General features: G+C 35.0%; 1 protein-coding gene across 3 annotated transcripts in view; it reads left to right on the top strand.

Moving 5' to 3' along the window:
• LOC150088377 (serine/threonine-protein phosphatase 2A 56 kDa regulatory subunit delta isoform-like) overlaps window positions 1-27,950 on the top strand; it is a 484,719-nt gene that overhangs the window by 168,902 nt on the left and 287,867 nt on the right. For all 3 annotated transcript variants that reach the window (XM_090369471.1, XM_090369470.1, XM_090369472.1), the window contains exon 6: window positions 14,047-14,139. In XM_090369471.1, coding sequence (XP_090225597.1) covers window positions 14,047-14,139 — 93 coding nt within the window. The remainder of the gene's footprint in view (window positions 1-14,046; window positions 14,140-27,950) is intronic.

The following is a 27,950-nucleotide window of genomic DNA, read 5'->3' as shown; positions in this document are numbered from 1 at the left end:
TATCAACGTAGAACATATTGAGTATTACAGCTCTGATTCATACTATCTAATTAATTTTCAAACTCTTATTGACTATTTCATTCACTTCCTGTCTCTCCAGTAGTATACAATCGATACACACAATTATGGGAGATTTTTTGAATGGCTTGGTACAAAATTACATTAAATCTACACTAAGGTACTCGGCCCAAAGTTACCATATTTCTTTCCTAAAATATTGCCTTCAAAACAACATCGTTCCGAAGTTTGCCAGGGTAAATTTAAATCAAAAAATTTCAGGCAAAAAACAACTATCACTGGCGACATCACGTAATATTGTTAAGCTTGCCTTAAAATCTCGATATTCGGATAAACAAAAATACCTTTCCCAGGTTAGGAAGCTTCGCGATAAATTAAAAAATTATCTACATCCGAACGATTGGTCTGTATTGAAGACCTCCATAGATTTGCGACGGGAAGCACAAGCCTCAGAAATAAAAAACAGACACGTTAATAAGTTGCAAACATTATCGAATAGTTCAAGACACGTTCATGCGAATTCTAACACATTGTCGCGAGCTTGCGACCAAGTTCACACGAGTTGGGTGACATCCCCCCCACAGACACATAACGCACTACCACAGAATATGTCGGCTAGTTCACGAACACCCCCTCACCCAGTATCCAACGAACCGACATATCAACAGGTTACAAATCTTTCCTCGTGTACACTATCGCAGGACCAGATTTCACTTTTATCCAAAGGATTAAATTATAATTTACCACCTCGAAAGCTGCCAAAAAAACAATGCGTAATTGATTTTGAATTTGGACTTCGTAGTGTTCCACAAAAAGATGTATTTATTCAACAAGTTAACCAAGTAGTGAATAACATAAAAGAAACACGACTTCCTAAATTGAATACACATGACAGTTCAGCTTTACGAGAACTTCGAGAAAATAAGGACATTATTATACAGAGGGCAGATAAAGGAGATACAGTGGTAATACTAGATAAACATGATTATATTAATAAGTTAGATTCAGTTGTATCTGATAGCTCCACTTATTGTGAAGTGGACCCGACACTGTTTACCAATTTGGTAAATCAATACAATAAAACGTTAACCACATATCGTAAAAACGACTACATTACTATGGTTCAGTTGAAGGAATTGAAGTCCAGAACATACAATATTCCTGCACTTTTTGGTCAGGTAAAATTACACAAACCTGGATTTCCGATTCGACCTATTGTTTCCTACAGGAACTCGGCATTTTCAGCCTTAGCCACACATGTATATAACATTATAAAACCTTTTAGACAGGTTATACAATTTGGGATTAAGAATTACGATACATTATTTAATAATCTTAAAGACTGTAGACTCGGCGACAATGACAATTTATTCTCATTAGATGTTACATCATTATATACGAATGTAAACGTTGAATACACATTAGATATTATTTGGGATATGTTAAATAAAAACTCGACACCGATTAATTATACGAAGCTGCCTATAAAGGAGATTTTTCACTTAATTAAACTATTAGTTGAGGCTAACTACATCACCTTTCGAGACAAGGTGTACAAACAAATTTTTGGATTACCAATGGGTTTGAGCCTGAGTGGCTTAATGTCAGAGATCTATCTCTCAACGATTGAGCAGATACATTTGACACCTTTTCGTCCCCGTATCACATACTATGGGAGGTATTTAGACGATGTTCTAGTTATTACCGATAGTAGTACTATCCAAGATATTTTACATTCGTTTAACAATATTCATTCTAGACTCAAATTTACACTGGAAAGGGAAGATACGGATACTAAGTCATTAAACTTTCTAAATTTCACGCTTACCCGGGACTCGAACAAAATACAATTTAGCATCTATCGAAAACCCACAAACACCGGTATGCTTCTACATTATAATAGCTACCACCCGTTCACCTACAAAAGATCGATTATCTTTAATCAATTTCTAAATGCCTATAAATATTCAACGACGGATTCTGCTTTAGACTCAGAAATACAAATATTAACTAGCAGATTCTTGAACAGGGGTTATCCCATTAACACAATAAATCGAATTAGGGTACAAGCTAAGGATAGGATACAAAATACTGCACCAATCAACAATAGTAATATCAAAAAATACTTTATTTCTGTCCCATATGTTGAACAGTGGCACAAACAGCTTAACAGATTCTTTAAAGATACCGAATTTAAAATTATAGCTAGGCCTATACGGAAGTTACACACTATACTGAACAATCGCTCGGTTCTTTCGGCGTTCGCAACACAAATTAATGATCTAGTATACAACATTTCTTGCGGTGATTGCGACTCGTCTTATCAGGGTTCCACGCGGTTTTCTCTTAATATCCGTGTAAATCAACACGAAGCCTCTGTTCGTGCTTCTCGTTCAGCAGCGTCAGAATTAGCCTTTCATGCCATTAACGAAAAACATACTTTTTTATTTAACGAGGCCAAAATACTTAACGTTCAACGTAATTATACGCGACTATTAATTGCAGAAACCGTTGAAATTAAATTACACGAGAATTCTGTTAATGTTCGGCGGCCATATTTGATCTCCGATGCGTGGACCTTTACGCGCATGCGCGAAGACACAATCACTATTTAAGTTGCAGGTTTAGCCTGATTCGGTAATTTTCATTCCTGTGATCACGACAGTCGGTCGAAAAGCATTGTCAGCTTCAGGAAGGAAAATCGTTTTGAATATTTTCGTTAGATTCTTTTAATTGCGTTAATTTGAATTTTAATTGTTTTGAATTGATTTTGAATTGTGTTAAATTGATTATTTAATTATTTATATTTTACTTTAATTATTTATATTTTACTTTAATGTACCGGTAAGTTGTCGATTTTTTCGTTTTTTCCGTTTTAATTTCTGGAGGGTATCATACGGAAGTGTTCCACGTACTATATTGAGGTAAACTCCTCTTATTAATTTACTAATATTATTATCAACGTAGAACATATTGAGTATTACAGCTCTGATTCATACTATATAAAACATTATATAAAATTTCAAAATGAGATTAATAACATATTTAACTATTTGTTAATTTATTCATCTAGTGTACAAGAGAAGTCATTCCCATCCCAATTTTTCCCATCAAAATTTGGGAGATGTTTATATTTTTCTTTCCCTTTTCAGAAATGAGCAATTATTTACCATCATGGCATATCCTAGTGACTTTGGTACTGCTTTTTCCATCATGGAAAAGCATCAGTACCAAATGCTTCCATGTCCTGATGGAAGCATTTTCCTTGCTTATATAAACCTCCCCCAAATTTTGAGGGGAAAAACAGATGGGAATGAATAAAATGAATTTTCAGAGATATTTGGCAGCTAATATCTTTATGTTGTTGTTGTTATTTGGTTTTTAGGAGCATTAGCAACTAAGGCCATATTGCTCTAATCAAGAAGCGTGTGCTATGCACTGCCACTCCTGCCCACCTGGAATATCTTTATGACATTGTAGTAATGTTGATGTCAAAGATTCATAACTATCTTCTTTTATTTTTCCAAGAAATCCATGTGCAACTGCTTTAAATGAATGTCAAGTCACTACTATAGTGTCCTGTAGTTTTGTTTCAAATGCATCATCTTTGATGAGTTCATTGAAATTTAAGAGTCATTGAAAATTCCTTCTTTCATGTGTTCTAGTTTTGCACGTGAAAATTGAGAACACTTCTTTTAGGTGGCAGAATTAACTTCCTTATATATTCAGAGCCTTAACAAAATTCTTCATTAATCCAAGCTTTATATATAAAGATGAAAGAAGGACCATTTTTTGGTTCTACTGATCAACGTATATATTATTTTTCTCTGATAAAAGTTCTGCCCTCTTTTCACATGTTGCAAAATATGTTTTTCAGTTGAATTACTGTCCCACAAATATAGAAAACAACTGTATTTTGTAAAACCTCCCTATAGATTAGTTGAGCAGTCCAGTTACCTTAACATCAACACAGACATTCCAAGCAAAATCATTGTACTTCATTGCATTCAGAATCTTGGACATACTTTCACACATTTCTTTCAAGCCAAAAGCATAAGTAGAGGATGGGAATGCATTTCTGTTGTGCAGCAAAACTGCTTCTAAACTTCAGTAGATATCAGGCATCAATAGATATATGCCATTTTATAGGATTGTGCTCAGTGCTCATTTCATTCATAATACCACTAAAATCATTACAGAAACATTTACTGTATTCTATAATGAAATATGTTGGAAAAAATGTGACAGTTTTGATATCCTGTAATTTTATCCTATGATTTTGGGGGATTTAGTATTGGCAGGTCTTCATTATGTGGAAAAGGCCTTATTGCAGTTGATGTGTTAGGGTATTTGATGCCATGCTTGCATTTTCTGGATGTCCATGTTGTTTTTATATTGTGGAAATAGCTATCATCAATGTGGTTGAGCAGTTCTCACACCATAGAAACAGCAAAAGGCATATTTTGAATTTTTCATTTAGCTACATCCTCAGATTTGTGTTGCAGATAATACAGCATGTGTGGAGCCCAAGTTTTATCTTGATCACCAACCTTACAACTAAAGTACAAAGCATATGCACGTTATTTTACTGATACTGTAGATTTTTTTTTCAGCTCAGTTTTTTGTTGTAAATCTTACACACACACACACACTAATATCTTTATGTTGTTGTTGTTATTTGGTTTTTAGGAGCATTAGCAACTAAGGCCATATTGCTCCGGGGATATGCAGTGGTTTTCTTTGTTTTCTTTTACTTTACACACGCTTGCACCACAACTGTTTTTTTCCATTACTGAAAGAGAAAGGTGGGGGAAAACAAATAAAGTTGAACATATTTGCCCTCCCTACATTACACCATTTATGATCACTTGCAAACATTATTATTTGCATTTGATGCAACAGATCAGTGTTATCTCTACTCCCTAAATCGTAGTAAGGTATACATAGCTTCCAACTCTCCAAATTAATAACAGAGGATCCATATTTTTTGCTTGATTTGATCCTTCTCTGACTCACTGTAATATAGTTGGTGACGTATCTCTGTACAAATACAATTATAATTTTTGGTAGCTATGTTAAATTGGATTTTTGTTTGAATGTAGGGGATGGGAGCAGGACAAGTTTTTCGTAACCGGTACAGCTAGGTTGCAATTAATGCGATATTCGATTTAGTGCAAATTGTATAACGATACTAGGTTGCGTTTAATGCAAACCAAAATTCAGTTAATGCAAGGCTAGCGCAGCTAGCCTTGCATTAGATTATTAGCCTCGATGATTAATCTCACATTAGATACTGCTACACACAGAAGAGGCTCGTAATTAGATTAGAGCAAAAAAATTGATGTGATTGAATGATATGAATGTGGTCATAGCAACTCTAAAATAGGATGAGATGTCGGAATGCCTGAATCTCCAGTATGGAATATTATAAAACACACGAGAAATAAAAGAAAAATGTAAAATTGCATCAGCTTTTTGTGGTTTGCAAACATATACAAGGAATAGAAGTATTACAATGATAGAAATGGAGCATCTTTTAACTGTATGGATTGAGGATTGCAATCAAAAATGCATTCACCTTAGCAGAGCAGCCATTCAGACAAAAGCTTTTCGATTTGTTTAAGAGAGTGAAAGAAAAAAATAATAAAGTAGAAGAAACATTTATTGTGAGTGTTGGTCGGTTTGATCAATTTAAAAATAAGAGTTCAGCTGCACAATGTTAAAATTACCAGTGAGGTGGCCAGTGCAGATGAGGACGCAGCATCTAACCTGATGTTTTAAAAAAAAAATAATTGAAGATGGTGGATACACTGATCAACAAATATTTAACGTAGATGAAACCGGTTTATTCTGGAAAAGGATGCCTTCCAGAACTTACATTTCTAAGAAAGAAAAAACTCAACCTGGATTTAAAGTGTCTAAAAATCGCCTAACGCTTTTATTGGTAGGCATGCTCAAGGCGATTTTAAATTGAAACAGATGCTTTCAGTTTCCAAATCCTCTTGCTGTAAAAGGCAATCAAATAAGAAAGCATGGATGACCCAAGCTGTATTCACTGACTGGTTTTCAAGCTATTTTTGCCCAGCTGTTGAAAAATATTGCAAGGAAAGCAACATTGCATTTAAAGTACTACTAATTTTAAATAATGCTCCAGATCATCCAACTACACTTGGTTCATTATGTGAAAATGTAAAAATCATTTTTTTTTTCTGCCAAACACATCTTTGTTTGCAGCCCATGGATCAAGGGACCATTGCAACATTTAAGGCCTACTACATAAGAAAAGCATTTGAACAGGCGTTTTGCTAAAACTACAGGAGACAATGCAATTTCCTTAATGGAGTTCTGGAAAAATTATAACATCAGACATGCAATATAAAATATTCAGCATGCTTGGCGACAAATAACTGCAAACATGTGTGGAGTATGGAAGTGCATTTTGCTTCATTGTGCAAATAGTAGTGGTTTTGAAGAAAAAACTGTTATAGAAGAAATAAATATTGGAAGAGAACTTGGATTTGATGAACTAGAAAATGATAATGTTCGGGAACTGTGCAATTCGCACTCGGAAGAATTGACTGATAATAATCTCCTACTTTTAGATCAACAAAGAGCATTTGAAGAAGCAGACAATGATGCTGAAGAATGAGGTAATGTGCAAGTGAATGAGTTCACTCTCAAGCAATTCGAAGATATCTTTCGAGTTGTAGAAGTCGTGAAGCAAAAAATTATGGATGCTGACCCTAACCTCGATCGAAGCATGCAAATTCGCCAAGATGTGGATAAAGCACTCTGCATCTACTAGCATATGTACGAAGATTTAAAGAAAGAGAAAACAGTTCAGTCTACGCTGCTAAAATATTTAAAAAAAAAAAAAAAAAAAAAAGATGTTTCCATCAGCGTAAGCTTACCTTTAGGAATGAAATTTAGAATTTTTGTTTTATTTTGCTTTCTATAATTACAGTACTCTGATTTTGTTAATAATAAATTTAAATTATAAGTATATTCTTTTTATCCTTTACTGTAATATTTTGTTAATAAACATATAAAAAGCTTATGTTTAAAATTTTTCACTACTAATTACCATATTTTACACATAATTATAACTTTGAATAGTGCGAATTTGAATAATGCGACTACGTCATGGGATTCATTAGTTGCACTAATTGCAACTTAGCTGTACTGTGGATCCAAAATCCCACATTTATGAGGTGATGAATGGAGAAAATATTTAACTGTTTTGTCAAGTAGCACATGTTAACTAGAATGAATGCTCAACGAAAATGATATGACTGTCTTTTGTTGAAAACTGTTCTCATAGAGCCATCTAAGAGTTCTCCTTTTCCTAAAGCTGAGAGATTATTTGGCAATGTTTGGACATGACTGAAATTGAATCATATCCATCTTTAAATATTCTAAACCACTTGTGAGCTGTGCTATATGGAAGCATTGATTCACCATGTCTGTTTTAACATTTCATATGCTTCAGCTTGTGTTTTCCAAGTGAATTCCGTATAGTTTAATGCATTAACATCAATCTATTCATCTGTCTGACTTGACCATAAAGTCATAAAGGGATAGAAAGGAAATATTCTGCACAACTTTGGTGTTTATCCAGCTGCAAATTTGTCTAAAACCGAGAATTTTATGAGAAAATATTGACTGTTCAGATGTGAAGATCTCTTCAATGTATGCTGATTTGCATAGACATCTCCAATCATATAGTCATTATGCAGTCTCACAGGTTGGAAATTTCATCTAGAATAACTTACTTCTTAAATCTGAAACAAATGAGCTGAGTGCCATGTGTAAGTCACCATGCATAAATGTGAAATATATGCTACATGCTTTATCTGCTCATATCATTTTTGTAAAGTTGAGCAAAGAGCTGGGTATTGAATGGCCAATCTTTTGTAAAATTGACAATTTTAATGGCTACAAATAATTTCTTTAGATATGCAAGTATGTCGCAAGTAGCAGGTGCTTACATACAAAGTGAGTTTATTTTTGCATCTAGTGTAATGGCCTAGATTTGTGCAACTTCCTTCATCTGACACATTACGCCATGCTTTTTATCTCAAACAGAATTATTGAAAAACAAATAACTGCCCTTTAGAACATGTGCCAGGACACCAGTTCATAATAAATCTTGACATTTCTTAAATTTTTGTTAGCTTGTATCCAAATGGGTTTGCATTAATTAGTCTGGAAATGTTTTTTGATTTTCAGTTAAATTATTAGTTATATTGATCTGATTTTCATGAAAGTTACACCCACTTGCCTTTATATGATAATCTTAAAAACTGAATTATATTGAAATCACTTGCTACATTTAGATGCTGATACTAGATTATGGACAGACTTGACTTCTACATAAGGAATTTTTCAAATGGCAAAAAATGAGTTAACTTGGAATAACTGGAAGTATTTGAATTGAGAATATTAACATTAGCAATATTTAGGTGCACAGTGAATGAACATTAGATGCCAATTAAAGTATAATTTAAATATTTTTTCTAATCCAGTTGTTAAACATTTTTGCTATAGTAAGACAGGCTATTGTCAGTGGCCCATTTCCTTATCAAGGCAAAATAGTTCTTTAGAATTCATCTAACAGCAGATAAAACTCTAACAAAGTTTGATTTATTTTCTGCATTGTACTCCTTAATCTTTTTTGCATACTACACTTAGGAAATGCTGGTGTAGACCATAGGGTCCCAAACTTTTTCAGGCCACCGCCCACTTTGCAAGACATAAATTTTGTAACGCCCCCCATTCCCCCATTATAACAGTTTTCCGCGTTCAAGCCGTTTGATATTTTTGACGTAAATAGCAACTAATGATACATTACTGTTTATGCCGTTAAATTATTGAAAAGGTAGTGGCCAATATGTGCTTCATCTTGAACACAGTTATTGCTATTCTGATTTTGATGAAACATAGTCCATATGTAAAGATTGTAAAGTGTATGCTTGAATAACATTATGCACAGTTTCATACAATGGTTTAAATATGAAAATTCGGAATACATATTAGGAGATTGTATTACCTTAGTAAGAATCTTATTGTAATAATTAAAACACCATCAAATGTATTAGAAAATTGTTTATTTTCTAAGTGAAAATACAAAGTAAAAATAACAAATTAATGTGAAGGATAAGCCTGATGCATTTTTAAGTTTGTTAATATCGGGTTCAACTTTCGTTAAAAACAGTCGTAAATCGCCACGCTCAGTTATATGCAATCGGTTCCTTTTTTTAGATAGTAAATTCGCTACAGCACTAAACCCATGCTCAGCCAAATAAGAAGATGGAAATGCAATTAAAAATTTCTACACTATTTCCCATAATCCAGAGTATAGTGTCGGTACTGATTTCTGAAGCCAGAACTCTTGATATCCACTTTTGAATTTTATTTTTAGTCCTTCATTTGTTGTGAGTTCTATGAGTCCCTCTTCTAAATTTGATGATCCTGCTGTGTTTACATGTAAGAAAGGATCTAGAACCCAATTTGGGTTCTAGATCCTTTCAAATATTCATGTTTAGAATATCCTTGAATCGCTCATTAAAATCAGCATGGAGAACCTCCAAGTGTTGGCAGTATGTAAGTAAATCATCCTTTTTGAGAGACAATGCTGATAAATTTGAAAAGTGGCTATATTCCCCTCGGCCTAGATTCTGTTTGAACAGAAGAAGTTTCCCCACAAAAGCGACAATAACGTTTTTTGTTTTAATTAAATTCCATTCATTACCTTGTAATTGTAGATTGACTTCATTAAATATTTTATAGAGGTCTGTCAAATAAGCGATGGATGTAATCAGGTTGGCCTGCAATCCGTCGTCTGTTTTCTAGGAACTCTAATATCGAATCAAACAAATTGTATTCGATTCAGACAAATACCTTTTGAAAGCCAACGAACTTCTGTGTGAAGCAGCAAACGATTGAAATCTTCATCGTTTTCACTACAAAGTTGGCTAAACAATCTGCCACTCAACGAATTGCTTCTAATCTTATTGACTGCTCTAATAACGTAATAGAGTGACGTATGCAAGCGTTCACTTAAATTCTTCATCATCAACGAAATTCTTCGTTGATGATGAAGAACACAATGTATAGTGAGTACATTTGGTACTACTTGTTTCAAATGCACTATGAAACCCTTGTGGCACCGTCATTGCTGGAGCACCATCAGTAGCAGCAGACAAAATATTACGAATAGGAATGTCTTTCTCTTGAAAAAACTTATTCATGGTATTAAATATAGATTCTCCTTTTGTATCCGCTTCCAAATTTTTAGCAAATAATAATTCTTGACAAACTTTTTCTTCTTTTATGAATCGTACGTATGATAAGAGTAGTGCTTCATTATTTGGGAGAGTTTATTTATTGAGTTGAATGGAAAATTGGCATGTCTTCAAATAATCGCACAATGATTTTTCAAAGTCTTCAGCCATTTCATCGATTCTTCTTTGCACTGAATTATTGCTCAAAGGAATTTTCCTGATGATATCTGGCTTATGAAGCACAGTGTTTATTACTTCTTTTACTGCCGGCAAGATTAATTCCTCACCAATTGTGTGTGGTTTTCCCGCTTTTGCGATTAATAATGAAATATTATAAGAAGCTTGTAATCCGTCATTATCTTGTTTAGTGGACGATACAAAAAGTTTTGATATTGTTGGACGTTTAAAATATTTTTCTTGTAGTACTTGAAAATAGGACAAATCTTTATCCTTTTCGTCAGCATGCATTTTAGTCAAATGCTCTTGTAGCCTAGAAGGCTTCATTGCTTCATTTGAAAATACTTTTTGGCAAATCAAGCACATAGGTAATAATTGGCTCGTAGGAGACTGAATAAAGCCGTATTTCAAATACTCAGTACTGTACTGTCGACATTTCTTCTTAGATCCAGACGTAATGAAGAAATAAAATTTGCAACAATATTCACAAAATAAAAGATTTAATTTACACTTTGTATCTCCACTTATCTATCACACTTTCAACTGATGATTGTAATGAAACTTATTCCTAAACAGCAAAAATGCACGCCTTTCAAAAACATTTGTTGCTACTGTTTCGCTTTATTGCTTCTTATGTCAACTCACAGTAGCTCGTGTTGTCGCGTTTCAAAGGCCCTAGGCTAATTAGGGTGTGTTTAGAAAAATAACAGAAAAAGGCCTAAAAAAATACACACGATGTCACATTTTTGTAATTTGCGAGAAATTCAAATGACAAATTAGAAGGTTGTTTTGAAAATTGAAGTGGGAAAATCGAAGAAAACAGTTCTGGTGAATTTCAGCTGTGTCCATAGAGTAAAAATTATAGAATTTATTAGTTGACCTTTGAACTGGGTCCACTGGACCCTGAGGAGATAAAAATGCGGATAAATAGCCACCGACCCCTAGACCGCCCGAACGTCTCCAATTGCTTCTGAACCCACTATTGCCTCCCTAGAAGGCTTCAGCGCCCACTGGAGGCGGTACCACCCACTTTGGGAACCTATGATGTAGACTTTTCTAAAAGCTGCGAAGAAATTTCGGTTTAGCTCAGAAATGAATGGGAGCAAAGTGTTGGACCTTTAAGCACTAACACCATGTCAACAGACTATTTTAAAGCTTGATAGGACAAATAGGATAGGATAAAACTTGACAAATTTGATAGGATATGATGATGTGGTTACAAAGGAACTGGATGCAAAAAAATAATTTTGATATTTGGATTTCAGGAAAGCTTTTGACACTGTTGCACATGGAAGACTATTGTACAAATTGGAACAGAATGGTATTAAGGGTAAGTTGCTACAATGGATAAAAGGATGGTTAAGTGGGAGAAGACAGAGGGTGGTAATCAATGGGTGCTGCTCTTTGTGGACTTATGTTATTAGTGGAGTCCCACAGGGTTCGGTGTTAGGTCCACTGTTGTTTTGTATATTTATCAATGATATTGATGAAGGTATATATCAGGCTTAATGTCGAAGTTTGCAGATGATACAAAGGTTGGCAGGGTTGTTAATGACAATGTGCTACTGCAACAGGATCTAGATAATTTGGGCAGATGGGGTAAGAAGTGGCAACTGAAGTTTAACCTTGACAAATGCAAAGTACTGCATATGGGTAGAAGTAACCCCAGAGAAACGTACCAGCTGTGTGGTACACTCAGGGAGGTGGAGAATGAAAAAGACCTGGGAGTAATTGTGCAGTCAGATATGAAGTTTTCTAAGCAATGCAGAGAGGCTGCCAGGGCAGGTCATGGGGTTTTGTCAATGATATATAGGAATTTTGCTAGCAGGGAGAAGGAGGTGATTGTCCCTCCGTATAAGGCAATGGTTCTGCAAATTGCAGTGGCTGGAGACTAGGCAACTGTGCGGTGATCTGATTGAGGTATATAAGGCCTTGAATGGGTTGAGCACGCTGAATTCTGATTGGATCCTTCCACTTGTTCAGATTACGAACCTAAGGGGGCATAAATTCAAATTAAGAAAAGATTAGAATAGATGTGCGGGGTTAATTGCTGGAACAAACTTCCAACTGTCGTTGTGGAAGTTGACAGGTTAAATAAATTTAAGGAGGAACTGGACAGGCATTTGGAGGGAATGGTGTGATTTTTTTTTTTTTTTTTTTTGGCTGATGCTTCTTAAGCTCATACACTTGCTTTCTCGCATCACATGCCACTATTACTACTACTACTACTACTACTTCCTGTTTTAAAATGGTCTGTTAACATTCATATAATATGACCCAACAAAAGTGTTGGCATTAGGATAAACATACCATTGCTAAAAGGGATATTTACATCAATACAGAAGAGAATAAAATCTGTTTTATTTTGTATTAAAACTTGTTGCACTCCTTGTTACACAAACATGCAGTTTCTGCTGCATGCCCCTTCTACAGATATTTCTATGGGCACTGTTCTTTTGAATTAGTTCTGTAATTCCACCTCTCTCTCTCTCTCTCTCTCTCTCTCAAACAGAAAATTACAGTCCATGGAAATTCAGGTCCATTGTCAACAAGTATTTTCTGTCATCTTTCAACTCAATCCACACAGGGTAGAATACTGTAGTTTTAGTTTGGGATCACAAAAAAAAAATAAAATAAATAATAATAAAAAAATAAATAAAATAAAAAGCAAGCACAGTTAAAACATTAATTTACTGTTATGCTTTAATTTAGAAATACAGTGATTTTTAGGTTTTAGAAACAACCAAGAAAAAAAAATTAAAATGAATAGTAGTTTTGTTCCCAAAAAGTTTGTCTGTAGAAGTGGTATAGTTCTCATAATTGTTTGCATATTTTTGTTGGATAAAAAGCTGTTATACTTCTTGGTGGAAAAATGCACCTTTGAGACTGGCTAATCAGATCCCTCAATGAAAAAAAATTGCACGTGTACTCTGTATGCACAAAAGATGTTTTATGTGAAAACATCCTTGGCTTGGAAGAGATTAACAAAATCCATCTGTAGAATAGTATGACATGCCATTAAAGAATCTTTATTATTGTTCTTTTGTGATATCATACTTCCTTAGTATGATTGCAATCTGTATTGGTGTGTATTTGTAATGAAGTATGATTGCATAAATGAATTGGGTCTTTCAAATGAACCAAAACTCCTTAATAAGCAATTGCAGCTCATTGACTTTATTAATATGAAATTTTAAAAACAAACACATTGCTAGCAGAATGGCAGCTTTTAGAATAGAACATCACAAAGTGCTGTACTAGTTCCAGATACAAAAATTGTGTCAAAGTAAACTGTGCAAGTGGATGATAATCAAAATGTTTTGTTGTTGCCATTTTTAAATTGATAATGCTGGTTTGATAATTTGATAGAACTGGTGATGTAAAATTAAAGTTTCACTGCACATATAATAATTTTTTTCTGAATGTATTATAAAACATTTTTATGAATTATTATATTAAATATGAAGGATGTTAAGACTTAAATATTCAAATTATTTTTATTATATGTTGGCTATTTTTCCATATTTATTTTATCTTTGAATTCTAAGCATTTTTTTTTAAATTACAGCTTGTTTATGAATTTTTCCTTCGTTTTCTGGAATCAACAGATTTTACACCAAATGCAGCGAAACGGTATATAGATCAAAAGTTTGTATTGCAGGTAAGCTCTGAGAATATTATAGTACAAATTCTTTGAAAAATTTGAATTTAAGTGAAAACCCTTTGCTTATTTGTGTTCCGATGTTTACATTCATAATTATATGTCGTGTTATATTTGTGTTTTACTAGAAATTCTTGTTTATTTATTCTTATTAGCACTGTTTTTGAAGACTAATCACTTACCAGTTTATCATATTAATTTAAAACAGTTTTCATTAGCAGAATCAATAATTGTGCTAATAGTTAGAATATGAAATTCCAGATGCTGTCACTAAGACGTGTAATTGAGATGTCTTTAACTACAGTGAAAAATCTTACACAAAGAAACATGTAGGTCACTTCAATCAGCGGTCATTATTTTTAGAATAATGACAAGAATAGTTCAAAGCAGGTAGGTCATAGCTGTCTGGTGTTCTTTCAGGGAGCTTGGTTTATAGACTTTGTTCATAGACTGAGAACAAAGTAGAGGAGAAATTGTTGAAGTTAAACATAAGAAAGACACCTGGGGTGGATGGGATCTATCTAGTTATATTAAAGGAGGCAGCAAAGGAAGTAAGCGAACCCTTAGCCATAATTATGAGAGCATCTTTGGATTCAGGGGAGGTCCCCATGGACTGGGGATGTGCAAATGTATCCTCAATTCACAAAGGGGGAATCAAAGGGTGACATGAGTAATTACAGACCAGTTAGTTTAACTTCTGTTCTGAGTAAAATAATGAAGTCACTGGTTAAAGATGCATTGCAGGATCATCTAGACAAGACTACAGCAATAATTCAGACACAGCATGGATTTGTTAAGGGAAAGTCTTGTCTGACAAATTTGATTGGGTATTATGATGTGGTTACAAAGGAACTAGATGCAAAAAATAATTTTGATATCATATACTTGGATTTCAGGAAAGCTTTTGAGACTGTTGCACATTGAAGACTACTGTACAAATTGGAGCAGAATTGTATTAAGGGTAAGTTGCTACAATGGATAAAAGGATGGTTGAGTGGGAGAAGACAGAGGTGGTAATCAATGGGTGCTGCTCTTCATGGACTAATGTTATTAGTGGAGTCCCACAGGGTTCGGTGTTTGGTCCACTGTTGTTTTGTATATTTATCAATGATATTGATGAAGGTATATCAGGCTTAGTGTCGAAGCTCGCAGATGATACAAAGGTTGGCAGGGTTGTTAATGACAGTAATGGCAGTGTGCTACTGCAACAGAATCTAGAAAATTTGGGCAGATGGGCTGAGAAGTGGTAACTGAAGTTTAACATTGAAAACTACAAAGTACTGCTACTATGGGTAGAAGTAACCCCAGAGGAATGTACTAACTGTGTGGTACTACACTTAGGGTGGTAGAAAATGAAAGAGATGGAGTAATTGTGCAGTCATATATGAAGTTTTCTGAGCAATGCAGACAAGGCTGTCAGGGCAGGTCATGGGGTTTTGTCAATGATATACAGGAATTTTGCTAGCAGAGAAAAGGAGGTGATTGTCCCTCTGTATAAGGCAATGGTCAGGCCACGCCTTGAGTACTGCATACAGGTCTGGAGGCCTCATTTAAGAAGGATGTAGATTTGCTTGAGCTTGTACAGAGAAGGGCAACAGATTGCTGAGGGGAGTGAAGGGATCCTCTTACCAAGAGAGACTTAAGTTCTGTAAATTGCAGCGGCTAGAGACTAGGCACCTCCGGGTGATCTGATTGAGGTGTATAAGGCCTTGAATGGGTTGAGCACTCTGAATTCTGATGGGATTCTTCCACTTGTTCAGATTACAAACCTAAGGGGACATAAATTCAAATTGAGGAAAAACAGATGTAGAATAGATGTGCGGAAATTTTCCTTTAGCCAGTGGGTGGTTAATTGCTGGAACAAACTTCTATCTGTCGTTGTGGAAGTTAAGTTAAATAAATTTAAGAAGGAACTGGACAAACATTTAGAGGGAATTGTTTTGTAATTTTTTTTTTTTTTTGGCTGATGCTGCTGCTGCATAAGCTCATACACTTGCTTTCTTGAATCACATGCTACCACCACCTCATCACTACTACTACTTCAATCACAATTATTTATTTTTTTTTTTTTTTTTGTTTACATTATTTATTTCCTAATTGCCAAGCCAAAGTTTCTAGACTCAGTTTACAATAATTAAAATTATGTCGGTTTATAGTAATCTTCTTACCTGTTTGATACAGTGCTCTGAATCAGACAAGGAACTAAGGCAAACCTTGAGCTTTAATAGCTTTAAAAAAAAACCTTTATTACAACATAATGTCATAGATTGCTTGACAATATTTAATTTAATAAAGTGCTTGACACTTTTATTTAATAGTGTGTTTGACAATATTTTATTAATATACATTTCCCATATCAGTTGAATGAAAATGTTCTGTGGTTTGTCATTGGAGCCAAGATGAAAAGACTTTTGCCATTCTCAAATCTAAAAGCTGCCAGTGTAAAGTGTAAAATTATCAAGTCTAAAGGCTGCCAATGAGAAAAGCATGGACATTTTTTTTTTTGTAGCTTTAGGCCAGTAAATTTGAATGCTTATTTTTGTGAAATCTTATTTGAATGCTTATTTCTGTGCCATGTGAAACTAATTTGTCCCCTTATGTGTGTGTCATATGTGAAGAGTAAGGATGCTCATTTAGTTTGTTCAATCCATTTAAACCCTTAAACTTCTATCAGGTCTCTTTGCAGGTGCCTTGTTCCAGACACTGCAGTTTACAAAACTGAAGTCTTTTCCCCCCCCCCCCTCTCTCTCTTATAAAGAGTACCCTTTTGGTATCCCTAACTAATTTGTTGCTTTTCTTTGTACCCATTCCAGCAGATTCACATCCTTCCTAAAAGTGATGCTTCTGGACTTTATGCAGCACTCAAGTTGCAGCCCGACCATTGCATTATACAACAGAATAATCATGTCCTTATTCCTGCTGGCAGAATTCCTGTATATCATTGTCCTATGAACTATCTGTGAGCTACCTGTCTGTACTGCTCAGAAATATTGTTGGACTGTATAATTATCTTTAAGATTTTTTCATTCTCTGCTACCCAAATTCGATACCTTGCATTTATCAATTAATTATTACTTCACAGCCCATCTGCCTACTCAGATAGAACTGAGAAGCTGTAATTCTTGTCATTAACCATTCTGTCAGCCGTCATCACTTAATGTGGAACAGTATTAGAAGCTTTACTGAAATATAATTACCGTATTTTTTTGGCTTATAAGATGCACTTTTTATCCTTATAAATACCTGAAAAAATCGCCCTGCATCTTAGAAGCCGAAAGTGGCAATACAGCACATGGCACAAAACTGAGATTTATAATGTATATTAGCTAACAGATAGTTAACTACTATATGTTAGTACATTTTTCAATAATTACCTGGCTGTTGTTGGAGTAACAAGTGTATTTCAGTTATACATTTAGGCCCTGATCAATAGCAGGCACATCAAGAAAACAAAATTATACTATTGGATTTAAGCTAAAAGTACAATTTGCCAAAAGAACATGGGAATAGAGCAGCAGAACAAAGGCGCCTCCATAGCCCAGGTGGGCAGGAGCAGCAGTGCGTAGCACACGCTTCTTGATTAAGCTGGGGTTCAAGCCCATGACCACCAAATACAGAGGATGTGGAAAGATCAGGGAATGACCACCGCATATCCCTGGAGCAATATGGCCTTTGTTGCTAATTCTCCTAAAAACCAAATAACAACAACAACAGCAGAACGAATTTTCTGACCCCTGCCTACTGAGAAGAAGATTTGTCATTGGTAGGAACCAGGAATTTTATTACAAGAAACTGATAAAACAAAACACAACCTTCGTAAAATTCCACCTAAATGTCCAAATTTGGAAGAAAACTTTTGTAGTTGGATAATGGAACTTAGAGACATGGGTATTGCAGTGAGTACTAAAATGATAATAGTAGAAGCATGGAAACATGCAGCTAATATATGGGATACACAACTTTAAAGGAACTGAATCTTGGTGTTATCACTTCATGAAAAGAAAAACTTTACCAAAAGATAAACTGCCAAATGGAATTCACCTGATTGTACAACCAAAGGGAGGGATGAATGGATGAAGAATGTATCAAGCATTGGTTTGTAAAAGTTTGGTTCAAGTGTCCTGGTGGACTACTGCATAAAAATACACTATTAGTATGGGATCGGTTTAGAGCACATAGGACTGAAAACATCAAACTACTGACCGAAATGATGAACACAGAATTGGCGGTAATTCCGGGTGGCTTAATTTCGTAGTTACAGCCGTTAGATGTCAGCATCAATAAGCCATTCAAGAGTAAGTGCAGGAGCAATGGAATAAGTGGATGATAAATGGATAGAGGGGGACCATGATATGATGCCTGTGGGAAGGATGAAACGTCCATCAATAGCACAAGTGTGTGATTGGGTGCTGAAGTCATGGCATGATTTTAAGATTGAAATTGTGGTCAAGTCCTTTAAAAAATGTGGTATAAGTAATGCAATGGATGGCACTGAAGATCATTTATTGTATGAGAGTTGATAGTGATACTAGTAAAGAAGATGATGATTATGGTGTTGAGGATAATGATGATCGAGTCAGTAATGAATATGAAGTTGAATGATAAAAATAATAAGAGTAATAATTGTATACATTTCTTTATTAGCTTTTGGGTTTTATTTTTATTGAATTTTAAATTTCCATTGTATTAACAATAAATTTTTTTCAAAAGTTTTTATTTCTTAAATTTACCGTTCCAAAATTAGGATGCGCTTTCATGCTGCAGCGTCTTATAAGCTGACAAATATGGTTTACGATGTCAAAATTATTTTTTGTATTCAATTCCTTTGTTATTGCATCGGAGCAGCTAATCAGATTGGACAGACCGGATCTCCCCTTAAGAAATCTGCATTATGATTACCATGTAACTGCATTCTTTTGCCATTGGGTCTGTTTTTTTCTACAACAAAAGTCAAGCTTACAGGTCTGTAATTAGTCATTTTGCCCTTTGATCTTCCATTGTTAATATGAAAGACATTTACACATCTTCCTATTTGCAAGAGACTTCCCCTGAATATGACTCGTGTCCAAATCCGATTCATGATGTAGACATTTTGAATTCCTTGGGAAAAAATTTTCCTTCAGGAATTTATTAATTTAACAATTTCATTTTAATATTTTAATAATTCTTTATAATATCCTCTTAGTCAGCACTGCTGACTGAAAGGATATTCAGCTAGCTGAAAATTGCAAAAACACACTTCAGTATTTTTTTGTAAGACTTTGGAAATGCTCTTAAAACCCTCTTCTGCCACCATAAGTTAAGAGTATGGCTGCATTGCCTGTTTATTCAACTTCATGGGTAATAATTTCCCCTTGGTCTTTTCCATGGACACTGACTGAAATTTCACATTGTTGTCAGTTAGTGTGAAATTTCACACTGACTGAAGTTGCACATTGTTCTAATAAATAAACTCTCAATTTGTGAGGGATTTTTATTAGAGTGACCCAAAGAATTGTTTAGTTTTAGAAGTAAATGGCACTTCTCCAACACTAAATAGTTCTTACACAAAGAATTGTTTAATGTTACAAGGTAAATTGCACTTCTCCAAAGAGAAGTGTAATTCCACTTTTATTTGTAGTGTGGCTCAGAGTTGAGAGAGAGAGAGAGAGAGAGAGAGAGAGAGAGAGAGAGATTTGTCCATTATGTGTACCATGAATGAATTAAATAGCAGAAGATATGAGAGATAATTTTTGTTAAACTCTTTCTCCAGCCCTATTTCTGGAAGCTGAGATCTGAGATATATGCAATTATGTATCAGGGTGACTGCATGCAGACAGGCAAATTGGTTTTTTAATTTTATTTTTAGGCATGTTAGCATATGTTCCTATCGTCTGTATGTGTGTCTTTGTGTAATTACTTGACTCCCACCATCCTGTGGGAGTTGAATAATTACACACTGTCATGGGAGTTGGAAAGTAAAAAAAAAAAATTTTAAATGATTAACGCGAAACGTAACCTAATATACCGGTAACAAGTGCGAAAAAGCGGGAAATGCAAGAAAAAAAAAAAAATCTACAACCACTGTATAAGACACACCCAGTTTTTAGACTCCAAATTTTTCGAAAAAAGGTGTCTTATACATGGGGAAATACGGTATATATAAGGCTATCCATATCAGGGCTAGATTTATATATAACTAGCAGGTTGGTTGGGGTCACTGCAAACCTGATGCTCCCAAGTAGTACCTTAATTTAATAAGTAATAATATATAAAAATAAGTTAAGTATATACAGGGTGTTTCAGTTAAACGTTTCAGAACTTCTAAGAGGGGTAGGATACATCCTGACAACTCGAAATCATATAGCAATGTGGGGTCGGAAATGCTTTCCTGAAGCGGTGTTGTACACAGAAGCACCATAAAAAGAAAAGAGACCGTAAGTGAGAAATCGTTTTAATAATACATGAAAAGAAGCAAAAGGTACATGGATTAAAGTAAGTGTTCGAAGTTTCTTCAACCTCGTATTGCTTTCGCACAGTGGTACCTTGGAAAATGTGCTACAAATCCCCCTTTTCCTGCTGAAGTGTTGTTTTCCGATGAGGCATCCTTCACAAGGGAAGGAATTTTCAACACGCATAACGACCATATCTGGGTGGTCGAGAACCCGCATGCAATACGACGTCGTGCAGCACAGATTCGATTTTCGGTCAATGTATGGGCCGGTATTATGGGAGATCACCTCATCGGACCTTACCTGTTACCGTGTCGTCTAACCGGACCTATCTACTTGATCTTTCTGCAGCAAGTATTGCCACAACTTTTGAGAGATGAACAGATTTCTGCATCGACGCAACAGACAATGTGGTTCCAACACGATGGAGCCCCTGCCCATTATAGCGGAGATGTTCGTAACTACCTGGATGTCACATTTGGTCAACAGTGGATCGGACGTGGTGGTCCCGTGCGTTGGCCTGCTCGGTCACCCGACCTATCATGTCGTGATTTTTATTTCTGGGGTCATATGAAATCGCTAGTTTATGACACCCCTGTTGACAATGCTGAGGAGCTGGTTGCAAGAATCGCAGTAGCTGCCGAAGAAATTCGAAATTCGCCTGGAGTATTCCAGAATGTTCGGATGTCCATGCGTCGGAGATGTGAGGCGTGCATTGTAGCCCGTGGAAGAAACTTCGAACACTTACTTTAATCCATGTACCTTTTGCTTCTTTTCATGTATTATTAAAGCGATTTCTCACTTACGGTCTCTTTTCTTTTTATGGTGCTTCTGTGTACAACACTGCTTCAGGAAAGCATTTCCGACCCCACATTGCTATATGATTTCGAGTTGTCAGGATGTACCCTACCCCTCTTAGAAGTTCTGAAACGTTTAACTGAAACACCCTGTATAATTTTATTGCGGTATTTCTTGAAACTTTTGCCAAATGTCATCCTGGTATTAGCAAGTCTCACATTACCAAACCATTACTTTTCTTCCTTTCTACCACTACAGATTGCACATTCTTTCTTATTTGGGTACTTGCTTTTATCACAAAATAAGGCTGTAATTAATCTCAGTTCTACATTTGGACTTTATAGCCCTTTTCTGGAAAGACTGTTCTTATTTTGGAAATCTGCTAGCTAAAGGGGATTCAGGGGAGATTCTTACAGATTGGAATTTTTGCAATGTCTCTTCTTTTAAGAGATTGTGGTTGAGCAGTTCTAGACTTGTAAGCTTGAATTCTGTTCCCAAGAAAATAATGGGGTCGGTGGTTAAAGACGTATTGTAGTATCATTTTAACAGGAATGGAATTATATGGAAATTGCAGCATGCATTTGTTGGGGTTGGGGAATCCTCTCTGACTAATCTAATCAGATACTATGATGCAGTAACAAAGAAACTGAATTTAAACAATTTTCACAACACATATTTAGATTTCAGCTTTAGACACTGTACCACGTAAAAGACTGCTGTGCAGATTGGAGCAGTGTGATATTAGCAACAAATCACTGCTGCCAATAAAGGGATGGTTAAGTTTCAAAATTCAGAGGGTAGTTATAAATGGGCATTGCCTTGCTTGGACATAATGTTATTATGGTGTCCCTCAGGGTTCAGTGCTAGGATCCTTAATTTTGAAAATATTTGTTAATGATATTGATGAAGGCATATCGAGCTTATCATTTAAGTTTGCAGATAATACAGAGATTGCAGGTTAATGACAGGAATCAAGGCATATTATTGCAATGAGACCTAAAAAAATTAGAAAGATGGGCTGATGAGGTTTAACATTGATAAATTCAAGGTGGTGCATGTGGGTATCAGTAATCCTAGAATAACATATTGATTAGGTTATGGTGAATTAAAAAAACCCAAAGTAATTGTGCAGTTTGACATGAAGTTCTCTGACAGTGTGGGTAGACTGATAAAACATGCTGTTCCTGTATAACGTTAACAGAGTTCATGGAGTTCTGTCAGGAACTTTGCCAACAGGGAAAAGGAGATGATAATCACATGCATAAGGCAATGATTGAACTGTATTTTAATTACTGCATACAGGTATGAAGCCTCATTTTAAGAAGAATGTGAATCTCTTGGAACAGGTGCAAAAAAAGAGCAACCAGATTATTCAAGAACTCATCATTAAAAAAAAAAAAAAAAAAAAACCTCTTACTACAAAAGACTGGTTCTGCAAACTGCAGATCTTGAGAACTAGGCAATGAGGAGAGCTGATCAAAGTGTTTAAGGTTTTAGAGTAAACTTGACGATGATGGTATTCTTATTCTTTCTCAGACAACCCACACAAAGGGACATAAAAAGTGATGTATGACAATTTGCTTTCAGCCAGAGAGTAATTGATTGTTGAAACAAACTGCCAACTGGTTTTGTGGAAGTGCATAGTTTGAATAAATATAAGGAAGAATTAGTCATATTGTTAGAGGGATGGAAAGATGACGTGGGTGGCATTTGTTTTGGATGATGCTGCATAAGCTTGCTTTCTTGCATCATTTGCCACATTCTACCCAACAAGTAACTTCTTTTGAAATTGTTGTTCTTTCAAGACAAAAGTTCTTTAAGGGATGGATCTGCTATGTGCATCAAAATTGAACTATTTGCAGTTGAGACTTCTAACATCCAGAAAAACTACTACTCCACCATTTCATTGATTTTTTTTTTTTTTTTTTTTTCATTGGGCGAATAGCCAGCACAGTAATGCTTAGCTACTTTTTACCCATTTGGAAAGTTGTCTCTGTCTTTGGTTTAGTATGAAAAATTCAAAAAAAAAAGTCATCAGTGTAATTCTAATGAATGTAAACCAGGTTTTATTAAAAGAAAAGAACAAACACAACCACCATATGTGATTACAGTTGCTGTAGGAGAGCAATTTGTTTAGTCTCTCCTAATGTTACAACCATTGTGACAACTATTTTGTTATTATTATTCAAATAAAATCGGTTTATCTTTATTTAAGAAGCATATAGATGACACTTTTAGACTAAACTGAAAACTTTCCTATTTTCACTGATATTTGAGGGAAAAAAAAAAGCAGGCGATTAGGTAGAATTTAAAAATTGTAAAAATCTAAACAATAAATCTCAGTCCAACTACCAAATTCAAAAGTTTAAGCCCAAATATAAGCCCAAAAAAAAAAAAAAAAAGTCCAGATGACAAATAGCCTAAACCTGAAATTAACTGAGATATATCCCCAGTGCCTGTTAATTAAAACCGTGTGTACGTGTGTGCTGATTTATCTGTTAAAATGAGAGGCATTAAAAAGTTCCAAAATGTTTTATCGTGATACCAGGATAAAACCATTCTGTTATACAGGTTTATTCACTAACACATGAACAAACTTGTTTTAATCTCATCAGTATGCTGGAAATGTAGAACGCCATTGTCAGTTGTTGCAGCACTTTATTATGCAAGCAACAACTGACAATGAAAATATTCGTGACCTACCTTGTAATGTGTAATGTCTTTCTTTCAGTCACCTCTAGAGGTTGACTGTTTTGCAGACGAATATTGTTTTTGAAATGATTTTCACAATCAGAAGTTACATGGATTGAATTCAGATGAGCAGATGACCAATTAGTTGTGGAAATAGTGGGAAATTATTATCAGGGCAGTCATGCCCTCTTGCTTGATGGTTAGGAATAACATGCTCGCTGTTGTTTATCTTGGATCGGCACTTGTATGAAAAGTACTTAAATCAACTCAACGAAGCAAGGTCCAGTGACAGATGACCTGGTGATAGAGAGACATCATAGAATAATAGGTAAGAATGCAATGGAATTTTGTGGATAAGAGCAGAGGTGATGGTCCACAACAGTTATTTGGTTAATGAGGTATTCACTTTATTATGACAATTTTTATTTGGTAAGTACTTAATTTGGTTAATACCTTTAGATATTAACCAAATAGAGTTAAATATAAATTGATGGCGTAAATGACTGTTTCCTCATATGTAATGGGTATCATTTCAAATTTATACCTATTACATGTTAGCTTGTACTAGCACTTTGTCAAGTTATAGGGTAATATGATGTGGTATAAAAACAGTAATCCCAGATTTGAGGTAACACGGTTTTATATTTGTATCCAAAATTTTACTATATATATATATATATATATATATATATATATATATATATATATTTTTTTTTTTTTTTTTTTAAACATAAATAGTTCATTCCAGTATGCTTAAACAAAAGAATTGAGTTGTTGCTCCCACTTTCTGTAGATCTTGGGAGTAGGTCTAGTGGATATTTCGGAGGAAAGGGATTTCTTTACTCTCTGTCCCAGTGGTTGCCATGTTTGTAGCATGCCAAAAAGAGTGATTGACATTGAGCTCACTGAAGTGTTTCCTGGTTTCATGGAACATTTGAAGAAGGTTGCAGCACATCAAGGTGCCGAGATACATAGTTTGGGACCACTGCTGTCTACTTTCTCAGTTTTGCACTTATCAGTACCATATATATATATATATATATATATATATATATACACATGCAACCTTGCATGTGGACATGTCTGCCTCTCTGTTGACTTGTATTTTTCTGTTAATATGTAAATTGTTCCTGGCTGTATTTTGGATGTTTTCATATTATTTTGAAGATTACCATTTTTATTAGATGAAGGTGCAATCTTGGGAGGATAGTCAATATTGTGTTCCATTATCTTGTGTTTTTTTTTTTTTTTCTTCTTTGCTGCACCATTATTGTATTGCCAGCCTTTTGTCATTTTTGCATTATATAAATGGAAAATAATGTTCAGTATATTTTTTCATGTAGTTTATGGCATATTTATTGTTTTTCCCTCATTTTAACAGTACTTATAGGAATTTATTCTCACAGTTGGTGAGGGATTACTGTGTAGCGTCTTTATATAATATGAGGACCAGTACGAAAGTAAAGCCTCCTAATTTTTTGCTTTCAAATGTGGTGTCATAGATTATTTTGCATGTCATTGAGTGGTCACTAGAGGTCTCTGGTTTCACCATGCTGAGTGGCGTGATCGGTCTCATGAGTGCATCACACAGATAGTTGAAAATGGTGGATGTTACAGATATACATATTAGGCAAAGAGTGGCGATTGAATTTCTTACCAAGGAAAAAGTGATGCCTATTGAAATCCATACGCATCTCAAAAATGTTTATGGTGGCCATACTGTAGATGCAAGTACAATTAAATGTTGGGTAAGACACTTTAAGATTGGGGAAAGTTATATTGTGGACATGTGTTGTCTTATGTAAGTCTTTTTGTTGATTGCCCAAATAAAAATAAAGATCCATGTTGTGTGAACTGCAAGCGCAGAGGTAGAGCTTGTGATCACTCATTAAGGAGTAGTAGTTGTCCTGAGTATAAAAAGGCCCTAGAGTTCGCCAGTACGCGTACCTATGATGGATAACTGTAGTACTTTTAATGTGAATGGTAGTTTTCAACATAAAGATGAAGGTAGTGTGCTTAAGTTGGTTCAACTCAATGCCCAAAGATGTCGTGCGGTTACTGATGAAATTAGAATGGTGGCCGTGCAAGAAAGTGTTGACATTTTGTGTATGCAGGAGCCGTATGTTGGTTCCTTTGCACATGGACATAAAATTGTTGGTTTTCCTGCTGATGCCAGAGTTATAAGTGTAGTTGATGTGAAACCTAAAACAGCAATTGTGGTCTTTAATAAGTTATTGCAGGTAACTGTCCTCTCTGGGCTGTGTAGTCAGAACTCAACATGTGTGAACATTAATACTCCTAGGTTGACTTTTAATTTAATATCTCTTTATTGTCCTCCAAGTCACGAAATTGTTAATTCTATCCATTATATGGAAACTGTTTTCAGTGAAATTGGTTGTAGTAATTTAATTATTGCAGTGGATTCCAATGCAAAGTCTAACTTATGGTTTAGCGGCATGACTGATCAGAGAGATCGCTTAATGGAGGACTTTATTTTAATGAATAATTTGTGTGTAGTCAATATATCAGGTCAGCCTTATACTTTTAATAATGTTCATGGCAGATCGAATATTGATTTGACTATAGTTACTCAGGGGTTATCCAGACGAATCTGTCATTGGCTTGTGAAAACGGACTATACGAATAGTGATCATTGATCTTTGGTTTTTCATATTAATTTGGCTGATTTAAATACTTCTTTAGATTTTGATAATTTTGAATCAACTAGATTTACTTATAAGAAGATTAACTGGTCTAGTTTTGCACGGTCAGTGGCTTTAGATTTTTCAGGAGACAATATAGTTAATTTGAATTTTTTAAATGCTTGTGAGTTATGCTGCTTTCGTTCAGTCTTCATTGCTTAGAGCCCTCAGTTGTACCTCAAGAAGACAACGAGTTAAGAGGCGAATTGTTAATTGGTGGAATGCGGAATTATCCAGGTTAAGGAAAGAAGTATTTTTATGTAGGAAGGCATATCAGAGGTATAGGCGGTGGGGGCTGAATGAGGCTCAATTTTATCATGCATGTTATAGGAATAAAAAGAAAATTTATTATTATAGGGCTATTTATGAGAGTAAATTAAAGGCTTGGAGAAATCTAGCTACTAGTGTGGGCAATACAGATCCTTGGGGATTAATTTATAAACTAAGTATGAATAAAGTAAGACCTGGAGAGATAATGAATACCGTAATCGTCAATGGAGTGGAAACAACTGATTGGATTACAACAGTGCAGGCAATAACATCGGAGTTGTTTCCTCATGAGGAAGAAGGGTGGGAGACAACAGAGCAAGAAGGCATCAAGGACTCTAATGTAACATACCTTGGGTCTGTTGATATTAGCTTATTTACTTTAGAGGAATTGAGAGCCGTTTCTAAGAAAATTAACATTTCCAAATCCCCAGGAATCGATTTAGTAGAGAATATCGCTGTTCTTAAAATGATTGAGCTTTATCCTAACATCTTGTTAAACTTGTATAATAAATGCTTACTTCAAGGTACCTTTCCTGGGATCTGGAAAGTTGGTTTGATCAAGCTGTTAGTTAAGCCGGGTAAAAAACCAAATGACCCAAGAGGGTATAGACCAATTTCGTTATTGGCCAATCTTGGCAAAGTTTTTGAAAGATTGTTATTTATAAGATTGAACCAAGTCATGGATAAAAATGGTTTGACCCTGCCTTATCAGTATGGTTTCAAGAGAGGGCATTCTACGGAGGTTGCCATTAATGATCTCATGAATTTCACCAACCAGGCAGAGGATAAGTATGTGTTAGCCATCTTTATAGATTTTACTGGAGCTTTTGACATGGTGTGGCATGAGAGTATTCTGTCTGCATTAAGGGGTATGCAATGTCCAGACTTATCGTATAGGACGATACAGAGTATACAGAGT

Source organism: Mastigoproctus giganteus, chromosome 3, assembly GCF_048544385.1.
Source record: "Mastigoproctus giganteus isolate SK-2022 chromosome 3, ASM4854438v1, whole genome shotgun sequence".
In the NCBI taxonomy this organism is placed as follows: Eukaryota; Metazoa; Arthropoda; class Arachnida; order Uropygi; family Thelyphonidae; genus Mastigoproctus; species Mastigoproctus giganteus.
Note: the sequence above shows the minus strand (reverse complement) of the source record. Positions and strands in the feature narration are given on the sequence as shown.